This window comes from Stegastes partitus, unplaced genomic scaffold, assembly GCF_000690725.1.
Source record: "Stegastes partitus isolate 25-593 unplaced genomic scaffold, Stegastes_partitus-1.0.2 Scaffold1089, whole genome shotgun sequence".
NCBI lineage: Eukaryota > Metazoa > Chordata > Actinopteri > Pomacentridae > Stegastes > Stegastes partitus.
Window position 1 is genome coordinate 1 of NW_007578820.1, and position 11,677 is coordinate 11,677.

At 45.2% G+C, this 11,677-nt stretch overlaps 1 protein-coding gene across 1 annotated transcript in view; it reads right to left on the bottom strand.

Annotated features, from left to right (window-relative positions):
• Window positions 1-8,289: 8,289 nt before the first annotated feature.
• Window positions 8,290-11,677, bottom strand: part of rnf123 (ring finger protein 123) — a 93,617-nt gene continuing 90,229 nt past the window's right edge. Inside the window, exon 39 of the mRNA XM_008295946.1 lies at window positions 8,290-9,149. Within this exon, the coding sequence (XP_008294168.1) occupies window positions 9,050-9,149 (100 nt within the window). The 3' untranslated portion in view covers window positions 8,290-9,049. The remainder of the gene's footprint in view (window positions 9,150-11,677) is intronic.

Here is an 11,677-nt window from a genome sequence, read left to right on the forward strand (position 1 = left end):
CTAATGGGGAGCAGCTGGACACAATTAGGGCGGAGCCACCAATCAGGAAGAGGAGATGACAACAGGAAGTAGAGCTGACAAAGGCTGTGTCTGAAATCACTCCCTATGCCTAGTGCACTATATAGGGTGCACGCCATTATGTAGGGGTGTCCGAATGTTAAGTTACAAATGTTACACCCTATGTAGTGCACTCAAAATATCCCACAATACACCATAAAAAGTAGTGTACAGTCGATGGTCACTAACCGAGCAATATGGACCGTCATGCATTGTGCGAAAGGAAATGGAAATGGAGATGAACGAGAGCGTGGAAAAATTCCCGTTTGTTTTGTTAAATTTTATTTTACCCGGACAGTGAACGTCGCTACAATTGCGGCGCTCGGTTGTGATTTGGACATACAACACCACTTTATTTAAATTGCTTTTAGTTACTGGATCCTGAAGAAACGCTCTCTCATCTGGTGTGTACAGCAAATTTTGAGGAGTTTTATAATTGTCATGAATTTGAGGGGTTTTGAATTGAATTGAGTTTTTTAATTGTACTTTAATGAACTGGAGGAGCATTTAAATGAATTTATTAAGTACCATAATTAGACTAAGGGCATGGCTGGAAAGGGGTTTAGGGTTAGGGATAGAGACGGGGTTAGGGTTAGGATATATATATATATATATATATATGTATATATATTTATTTATTTATTTTATTTTATTTTTTTTAATTTAACCTTTATTTAACCAGGAAAAGGCTCATTGAGATTAAAAACCTCTTTTATAAAAGTGTCCTGGCCAAGACAGGCAGCAGCACACAGACATCAGACTCATAACACATGGTGAGATTAACCAACATATCAGAACAGATCGGAAACATGACCAGCAAAATAATCATCTGTCCAAACATCTACAGACTGATGGTTCTGCCTCCAAGTCATTTAAAAAACGTGTATAAAGAGAGCAGCTCCTGAAGTTTCAGGTCAATGTGTTCCAGGTGGAGGAGCAGCGAGTTTAAAGCTTTCTGTCCCTGTTTGGTTCCAGTCTTAGAAACAGACAGCAGCAACAGATCCTGGGACCACAGACTGGAACCACGAGGAGCTTTTGTACTCCAGGTCTGCCCAGTGGGGGGAGGGCGGTGGCACTGTATGCCACTATTGCAGGACTTTATATAATCTGTTTTTATGATTTATTTATGTTGACTTCTCTTTACTACGGCTCACAATACAAAAACATTAAAGAGGTGAACCTTATCTTCCCGCATTTCTCTAACTGCTGAACAGGCATGAGCATACAGCAAACAAACAGGAAGTTCACCCCTCTACACCACCAGGTGCCATGGGTTCCTAAACTGACTGGAACAGTGTTGACCCGATAGAGCCAGTCCAGATTAACATGGGTCCATAATGTCCAGTGTCCAGGATAGGTTGCCATAAAGCCTTCAGTATTGTCATGAAGGGTGTAGGTCAGCTTTCAGAGGAGGGTCCTCAGGACCTCCTTACCCAGTCCTCCACAGTCGGGCTTATGGCTTTTCCTGCACCTTTGTCTCCTGTCTTTACCGTTCTCTTCTGGTTCTTTAGCTCTCATTAGGGTTAGGGTTAGGGTACCCCAAATGAGAGGGTTAGGATTAGTGTTACCCTAACCCTTAAATCATGTGGCATGGTTTAAACAGACACTGTGCTTGTGCACACCTAGCACCCCACGGGAATGTTGGTCAGTCCTGTAACCCTGACTCAGCCTAACTAACCCTGACTCAGCCTCACTAACCCTGACTCAGCCTAACTAAACCTGACTCAGCCTAACTAAACCTGACTCAGCCTAACTAAGTCTATTTTCATCTACAGGTGAATGGCTGTCACTGCGCTCCTTGAGGCTTTTTTCAGCACAACACCTGTTGGCTCGTTGACCTATCTTGCCATCAAGGTTTGTAGCCAGCAGGGCCCACCTGGCCTGCATTAAATAAACAGGGCCGTCCATCAGTGTAACATGAGGCCAGCTGGACTATCTGGGTGTGCACACATCAAATATCAAATCTATTCCAACACAATAAATAACAATAATTCAGTTACATTATTGCAACCATAAAAAACCCGTTAACGTTGTACACTCGGATTTAAAGTGCATTGATTCCAGTAGAGACAAAGCATCACGTTTCCCTAACCCTAGCCATAGGAGCAGCGATTGGTCAGACGGATTGAGAGGCGGGCCCTCTCTGCCCGCCCACATTTACTCAATCAAGCCAGCCACGTGGGTTATGTGGGTTACACTAGCTCAGCCTGACTAAACCTGACTAAGCCTGACTAAGCCTAACTAAGCCTAGCTAAGCCTGACGAAGCCTGACTAAGCCTAGCTAAGCCTGACGAAGCCTAGCTAAACCTGACGAAGCCTGACTAAGCCTAGCCATCCTAACTAACCTGACTAAGCCTGACGAAGCCTGACTAAGCCTAGCTAAGCCTGACAAAGCCTAGCTAAGTCTGACTAAGCCTGACGAAGCCTAGCTAAGCCTGACGAAGCCTAACTAAGCCTAGCTAAACCTGACTAAACCTGACTAAGCCTGATGAAGCCTAGCCAAGCTTAACTAAGCCTGACTAAGCCTGACAAAGCCTGACTAAGCCTAGCTAAGCCTGACTAGCCCCACAGAGCGGGCTGGTGTTGGTCTGGCCAGGGCCTGCCTCCAGGATCTTCTTCTGAGCCAAGTCACTGAGCTGACCTCCTGACCCTACTTGTGTGCATGTATGTGGATATTTACATGAATGCACATGTACATATGTGGAAAACGTTTTTTCTTGAACACAGCTTGTTCCACTGTGGAAGACTTTCTTCTCCCTGTGTGGAAACCAGAGTAGCTGGCACTGGCTCCAGGTCATGAGCTGCTCCATCGATCAGGGATGAAGCTCCTGTTCCTCTATAAATACTGTGTCCTTGTGCTTTCTGTGGAGCTGCTATTCCTGTTTCCATCTATACACTGATGCTTTCAGCTCAGAGTCGGGTTACTGGACACACACAGAACCACGCTGTGTTTGCCTTTTGGCAGCTTGTGTGCTCATATGTGCACATGTGTTACTATATAGGGAGAGGGTCAGCTCACCGATACGATCGATATGTTCGCAGGGCTTGAATTACAGGAAGGTGTCTGATCCTCGAATTAAACTTGGACTTCTAAAGAAGTGAAAACAGGTTGGGAGGGTTGAAAGCTGATACACACAAGCACACATCTGCAGAAAAGTTTAAACAGTTGCTCATATAATTCTCAGTCTGTCCACAGATCAACGACTGCATCTCAAAGAAACATCACTGTTTTGTATTTGAACTCTAAAGTCAAACTTGCACATATGCTACATTCATTACATGTTAAGTGAATGTTTGTCCTCATTTACACGACAGTTAAACAGGACGTCTTACTTCAGTGGTTCCCTGTAAAATCCAGGATCGAATCTAAATCCTGCTTCTAACATATAAACTCTCCATGAGCAGCTCCATGTGACTTTACAGACATGGTACCGTATCATCCTAACAGAACCCTTCGCTCTCAGACTGCAGGTCTACTGGTGGGTCCAGAGTCTCCAGAACCAGAATGGGAGGTGGAGCCTTCAGCTATCAGCTCCTCTGTTGTGGATCAGCTCCCAGTCTGGGTTCTGGAGGCAGACACCCTCTGTGCTTTAAGGTCAGGATGAAAACGTTCCTCTGTGATGAAGCTGATAGTTAGAGCTGCTCAGGATCACCTGAACTGTCCCTCCGTGATGCTGCTGTAGCTTCAGACTGCCGGGGGACTCCCATGATGCACTGGGCTCCTCTCCTCTGGATCTGGAGCTTCACGTCTCTGATCTACAGTTTCTGTTCTCACCGACTTCCAGAATATTCATTGTTCTGTTCTGCTGCTGCTCTCCATCTGCTGTCCTGCTATCACTCCCCATCCCCACTCTGACCCAACCGGTCCAGGCAGATGGCCTCCTTCCCTGAGCCTGGTTCTGTCCTGGTTCCTTCCCACTGTCGCTGACTGCTGCTCAGAGGAAGTCCAGAGGCTGCTCTGGATGGCTGGGTCCTCTGTTCAGACTCGTGAGGTCTTGTAGCTGACTGTGTTCAGGCTGTGAGGTGACGTGTGGTGAACTGCACTGGTCAAATAACATTGAATTTAAAAAAATTAGCAAGAAAATCATAAATCCAGTCTCTCTAAATATTTCATGAGATCAATCAAAAGAGGCTCCTTTACCTTGAATGTCTGTATCAGTGCAGCGCGTCATGGAGGAGAACCTGGTTCTGGGGAGACAGACAGAATCAGGACAGTAGCTGCTCATCACTTCATTTCAGCAGCTACACAATAATGAAGTAAATCATTATGTTGCCCAACATCTCAGCACGAGATGAGAAAAGCAATATTTCAATTTCAATTGAAGCCCAGGTTGACGTGGTAGCAGCCTTCAGCTCATCTGTATTTTTGGGTCAGGGTTCGGGTTGCCTCCTTCCTCTTGACAACACATCAAATGGAGTTCTGTGGGGTTCAGGTCAGGCCAGTCAAACACAGTAACTCCATGGTCAGTAAAGCCTCTGTTAATAGCTGTCTGTGATGAGCTGCTGCTGTGAAGGAAGCCAGCGTCTCCATGAAGTCTGTCAGCAAATGGGTCGGGGGTCTCCATGAAGAAACATATATAAATCTGTAGTTTAATATAAAGTGTTGGCAGTTCTCCACGACAAACCAAATCTGTGTTTGACTCCTTTTTAAAGCACATTTGCCAAAAAATCTTCTCCCAGCTGCTGACGTGTGAACAATCCGCACATTTCAAGGCTTTCAACGAGAGTGAAATCTGTACATGTGCTGCATATATATATATATATATATATAAAGAAGCTGTGAAGGTGGTTGAACAAACAAACAGACATCCAACGTGTGAAGGTGTTTTATTGGACCCTGATTCTTGTTAACTTACACGTGTGCTTCAGGAAATGTGCGTTTCATGGGTGTGTCTGTTGCATGTTGGCTGAGCAGCATTCAGGGCATTTAACTCGTGGTAAACCCAAGTCAGTGCAGCTTTCAGTTCCACCGGTGAGCTTCCTGCAGTCAGGCAGTGGGTTTGTTGTGTCACCACATTATTGACCATAAAGTGTCTTTTCTGGCTGCGCCTTCAAAGCTCTGCTCATGTTCTCAGTCAAAAACCCAAAGAAGAAGGGATCCAGTGGTTCTGGTTGAATCCAAAACAACATCAGCACAAAGAGTGGACAGTTTCAGGACAAATGATTGAACTAAATGAAGGCAGCGCTGGTCCAGAACCTGTGTGTAGAACAATAGAAGAGCTGCAGAATGAACCCAAATCTCACAGAATTTAAATTAAAATAGTAAAAAGCAGCTAAAATGTTTTTAAATGTTAAAAAGAAAAAGGGAAGTGGGGCAACAAACTCTTAGATAATTTTAAATAATTCAAAATGAACTAAAAAAAGGAAAAGATCTGTATCTTCATAATTCGTTTCGTCTTTTTTCATTCAGGTTACAGAGTGCTGTTGTGTGTTCTCGTGTTATTTTGTGTGTCCTTGTGGTTATTTTTGATGTCTGCTGGGCTGTTTTCTACCTAATAATAGTTCCGTATCGACTTGAGATAATGAGGTCCTGAGGCCTGCTCAGAATCCATCACTGGTGAGGCTTCAGTTCTCCAACGTTTCCTGAACCTGTTCTAGCTGGAGGTGGTTGTTGTGAAACGCTGCAGCTCCGTTGTGTAATTTTATGGTGATGGAGTTCAGATCAGCCTGTGTGTGTGTGTGTGTGTGTGTGTGTGTGTGTGTGTGTGTGTGTGTGTGTGTGTTTTCATGCTAAGAACAGACACTGAAACTGTTGTGTTCACTGCAATAGACGCTTTAATCGTAACAAATCTAACTGTACAGCTTAAACCTTAAACTCGACAGTTTAAACTGGACAGTGAACTGGAGCTCCTCCACAAAGTCAACTCAACACGTTCAACGCTTCACAGCAAACACATGCAGCTTCCATCGGTTTGGTGACGTCTGACTGAACGCACACATCAGTTCAAGCTTCAGCAGCAGAGTCACTCTGAGGATCACATTACGACGTCTGAACAAAGCTGGAACACGAAACAAATCATCTGCAGCCACCGTGTGGAACACATCCTGGTTAGGGTCAGGGTTAAGGGTAGGGTCAGGGTTAGGGGTTAGGGGTAGGGTTAGGATTAGGGTTCTGCTGTTGGATTAGGATGAGGATTAGGGTTCTGCTGTTGTCTCCTCAGTCCCATCACATGCTGCTCATCTTGTTCTCACATCAGGAAAAACTGCTGAGTCAGATTTTATCCAGCAGCTGCTCAGTGTCTCTGTATGAATCTGTAAAACACAGACAGTTTGCCACGGCCTTCTGAGGTCACGTTATTTTAGTCTCCACATTTTACAGATTCTTTCCTCACAAGCTCCTGAAGACCAGCTGATGTTTGTATGTTTGTTGTTGTTTAACCAAAAGTCCAACAGTTTGCAGAAAACGTCAGAGCGACTCAGTTCATTGATGATTCATCATGATTCTAGTTTCTCAAAGTTAAATGATCAACTTTGACATTAATATGCTCAACAGAAGACCGTCCAGGTGACAAACTCACCTGGTTTTAGGTAAACGTGACATCACACCTCTGTCCAGACTAATGATTGGTCTCTGAGCTGCTGTACCAACTGATGGAGACTAGTGAGGCGTTCAGGGAACATCTGGAAACTACAGCGTCTACTGATGCCTGTTGTGGTTCCTCAGAGCTGCACGACGTTATGTTGCAGAGAAACGTGAACCAGTGAAGGAACAGGAGACAGAAGCTTCTGGGAGTTCAGAGGGTTGAAGGATTTGAGATGAATGTTTCAGCAGGAACTTGAGTCTTCAGGAGAGAACCGGGTAACATTATGGGGTATCTATTAAATACAGGTGTGCTCACTTGTACCTGAGAACGTTCTCTGTGGCAGAAACCAGCTAAGTCCACGTCAGATAAGAGAAGTCAAACTCTGAGATGCTCGGTCGGTGTCAGTCTGCTGCTGGAGCTTCATCTGGATCAGCTCAACACTTTTAAGAAATGGCATAAAGTAATAAATAAAAGCAGCACTTTTATTCATGAGTGGAGTAGAACTAGGCTGCACTGAGACACTGTCAGAGAGCAGAATGAGTCTCAGCTCCTGGTGTCAACATCTGACAATAAAGTGGACTTCCTGTTTCACCTGTAAATACGTTTATACTCTAACTGGCCTCCTCGTCCACGACAACAATCTGCCTTCGTCTCAGGGTCAGGGTTAGCCGAACCTAATCCTAACCTAACCATAACCCTTCATCTCAGGGTCAGGGTCAGGGTTAGGGTTAGCCTAACCTAACCCAAACCTAACCCTAACCTAACCCTGTCTTTAGGCTTAGGATTAGGTCAGGGTTAGCCTAACCTAACTCTAACCTAACCCTGACCCTGTCTTTAGGCTTACGGCTACAAAACACGTTTTTCATGCACTGTGGTTTAGAGATTTGGGGCTATTTTGCTTCTATTCCATGTTTTCTTTCAGACAAAGTGAGACACAACAGCCGTCCTTCATCTCTACACCTTCATCCTCTGTCGGGCGTGGGGGGGCGGAGTCTATCCCAGCTGACTGAAGCAGCTCACCTGGACAGGTATCTGATCACACAAACTAATACTAATGGTTCATCCACCCAGTAAACAAAAAAATACACAATTAGTTGTTTAGTTGTTAGTCGTAAGTTGTAATCCACAAAATAATCACCTTCATGTCAATAAACAGCAAGGTTTGGATTTTCATGCCATACGTTAAAATCGTAGTTTCCATAAAAAGACCAAAAACAAACTGAACTCTGATCCAGAAATCTGCACTTCAGCAGCTCCTCATTCACTAAACATCCATCCGTTTGACATGCAAACTTTTTAAGTTCATGACTGTCATTTATAAAAGAAACAAAGCAACTTTTCTGACAGATTTAATGGTCTGTTTTAATTTTTATTTTTAAGTTCCAAGCTTGCAAAAAAGTCATGTACCATCCATCCATCCATTATCTATACACCGCTTCATCCTCACTGGGGTCATGGGGGGCGGAGCCTATCCCACCTGACTCAGGGTGAAGGCAGGTTCACCTGGACAGGTAACCAGTCTATCACAGGGCTACACTTAGAGACAGACAACCAAGCACACTCACATTCACACCTACGGACAATTTACAATCACCAATTAACCTCAGCATGTTTCTGGACTGTGGGAGGAAGCCGGAGAACCCGGAGAGAACCCACGCTGCACGGGGAGAACATGGAGACTCCACGCAGGAAGATCCCGGGTGTCCTCACCGGGACGCCAACCGGCGACCTTCTAGCTGTGAGGCCACGGTGCTAAGCACCGAGACACCTGCAGGCCGAATCACTAAACGTTCCAATTTTATTCATTTATATATTGTGAAAATAAAATGTTGAATGTTTCAGGTGTGAATGAGACATGAACACAATCAGATCCAGACGGGAATAAAAGTGAACATTTGGTGAAGAGCTGCTGGAGTGGAGACTTCTGGATCAGAGCTCAGCTTCAAACATATGTTTTGTTAAACTTCAGCTTCTGACTGACACAAGAACAACAAACCATCAATGTCCAACAGGTGAAGTTCAGACGAACATCTTCATGTGTAGTTTGGATGTTTTCTTTCCACTGCTCAGAAAGAGGACACGTCATAGAAGCAAAACATGCCCAGAAAGTTTGCTTTGGAGTGTCTCACAGCTGCAATAACTTAAAGAGCTTTTCATTTCTTTTCTATTTGTGGACCAGTCTTCACAGGAACCGGCATGAAAACGCTGAGTGCAGGTGAAGCTGTGTCTGAACTGGATTCTAACAGCAGCTTCTTCTGAGGCAGTTTATTTAAAGAACACATGAAGCTGCTTCACAACAGAAACAAAGAGACTGAGTGGATGTTGTCGCCCTGAACACACCAGAGTGTTGCAGGAGGACGTTCTGCGTTCTAAAGAGAAGACCTGGTGTGTTTCAGACCTGTGACGGTCTCTGGGTTCACTGATCGGAGGTCTGACGTCTGGCAGGTTTCTTCTAGAACACGTCGGCGTTAGGAGGCGGCGGGTTTGCTGTAGTCCTCCACACCTGTGATGGTGGCTTTGCAGAAGAAACAGTCCTTGTTGTTCATCAGATGCTGGTTGATGCAGGCTCTGCACAGAGGACAACACAGGAAACCACATCAACAGCAGAAACGCTGCGTCCCGTCTAAACCATGTTCAGCTGTCTGACCAGGGACTCAGGACTGTGAGCGTCTGATCTTGGCTGCTGTGGACCTCCCCTGTCCAGTAATTCCACCTTCATGGCTTCTTGTGCTGCAGGTGAAGCTCCGCCCCTCACCCTCACCTGAGCAGCTGTTTGGTTTCTGATGTCTGGATGTTGCCTCTCAGTGCTGCTTTAACTACATCAGACGTTGACGTTTGTTGAAGATCCTCTGGAGTTCTTCAGGAGAAACATTCTGTTGGTGGTTCTTTTCCTCTATCTGTTCTGGTTTTTTCTGTGGTTCTGAAAAAGCTCAGGTCAGAAGTGCTTCTCTTCTCCCTTTACATCATCACAAACCGGATTCACGAGGAAAAACTGAACCGCTACTCCTCACGTTGCAGAAGGCTCTGAAGAACTCTGCAGGATCTTCAACAAACACCAACATCTCTGAAGGCAGCACACAGAACCAACATCCAGACCCATCAGAACCTGGGATGAAGTCCTGAACTATTAAAGACAACCCAGACGAGCTGAAATGTCTGAGACTCCAGTTAGAAGTGAAACCTTTCTGATGAACAACAAACTGAACAAAGTCCTTCATTTGAAGTGTTTCCGTGGTTCTGGAAGAACCGCTGCTGCTCCACACCTTCATCCTGAACTCTTACAGCATGATGGAACTTTTGTTTTGACGAAGCTGTCGTTTCTTTTTGGAATCTGATGATGGATTCATGTCCAGAATCGCTCATTGTTTAGAAGTCAGATCTGGATTCTAGTGAAGGTTGAATGTTTCTGTTCAGCTCCAATCAAACCCTGTTCGGATCAAGACCTTCTGCGAGGACATGAACCCATCTCAGTCTCTCTTAAGAGCTTTTGAGTTCAAACATAAACACGACTGTTGAAGCGGTTTTGTATTTTTTTACCGTCTCCTTTTTCCGCTGCTGTGGAGGTTTTACTTCTCAGATAAACTCTGTTGTGGTTTAGTTTCATGTGAAGCCCACAAAAGTGAACCTCATATTTAATGACACTGGATGAAACTAGAACAGAACATAAAGCGCTGGTCCACTTGGTACCTCCACATCCTCCACCTCCTACTCAGTCAGCAGCTACATGGTGAACCGTCATCTAACAACTGTTCACTGTTAATTATCTTCTGAGTCCATCGATCAGCAGTTTGGGCTGTAAAAGGTCAGAAAATGGTGAAAATTGTGAATCAGAGTTTCCTCAAATGTCTTGTTTAGTCCAAAGAGCTTCAGTTTACGTCACAGAGGAAAGAAAGTATTCAGTGAAGCAGCTGCAGCCAGAAACCTACACAGCGAACATCGACATTGATAATCATCATCATTGATAATTACCTGCTGCAGCTCCAACATAAATGCAGCTCCTGTGAAGCTGACACACAGCTTCTCCTCCTGCAGCGTCTTCAGCTCAGCGACTACGAGTGTGTTCTCTGGTCACGCTGTGAGCTCATCGATCACACCGTGAACACAGAACACAGTGAGGCTGTCTGTGGATGAAATCAGTCTGAGTCCAGCCTTGGAGCTGCTTCAGTGACAGCGCTCTCAATCAGCACCACAGTGATCCATACCGCTGCTGAGTCGGCGCCAGCTCAGCTAAATCAAGCCTCAGGACAACATGAAATATGTACATATTATAAATCTGACCAAGGTCTGCAGCCCACGGAGTTTTCAGCCACCATCAGCACAAACCAAACAGCTGACTCACACACCTTTACCTGAGTGTGTGTGTTAACTATTCATACCTCAGCTGTGCAGCTCATGGTTACAGGACCGTCTGGGTCTGGTCTCATCCAACACCCTAACCCAGTCAGAACCGGTAAAACATAAAAACAATTGCATTCTCAACTTTCTGACGGGATTTGAACTGATCATGTCAACGACAGCCAATCTGAAGATCCAGATGTTCTAAAAATCTGTTCCTGTACATCCGTTACAACCATAACCTTCCTCCTCCTGGTTCTGACCCTGTAGAACCAGAACCTTCCTCCTCCTGGTTCTGATCCTGTAGAACCAGAACCTTCATCCTCCTGGTTCTGATCATGTAGAACCAGAACCTTCCTCCTCCTTGTTCTGATCCTCCACCACTGACCCAGCTGTGACCAACAGGAAACATCCAGAGAGCTTCAGGTGAACTGCAGCCAGAGTTTCCTCAGAGAGACTGAAGGAGAATCCATCCTACTGGATCAATGAATAGATGCAGCATGGATCAGAACCAGAGACCAGAGGAGCCAGTTGGTGGAGATACAGAACCTGGGCTTGGGACCACTGCTGATTATGGTCAGAGTGAGGTTTGGATTCAGGTTCAGGATTAGAGTCAGGTTTAGGCTTCCGTAGACCTAGCTTCAGGTTCGGGTCTGGGATTAAGAAATCCTTCATGTCACTGGCTGGCCTCACACAGAAGTGTACCTGTTGTGTACCTGTAGTTGTGTACCTGCTGTTGTGTACCTGTAGTTGTGTACCTG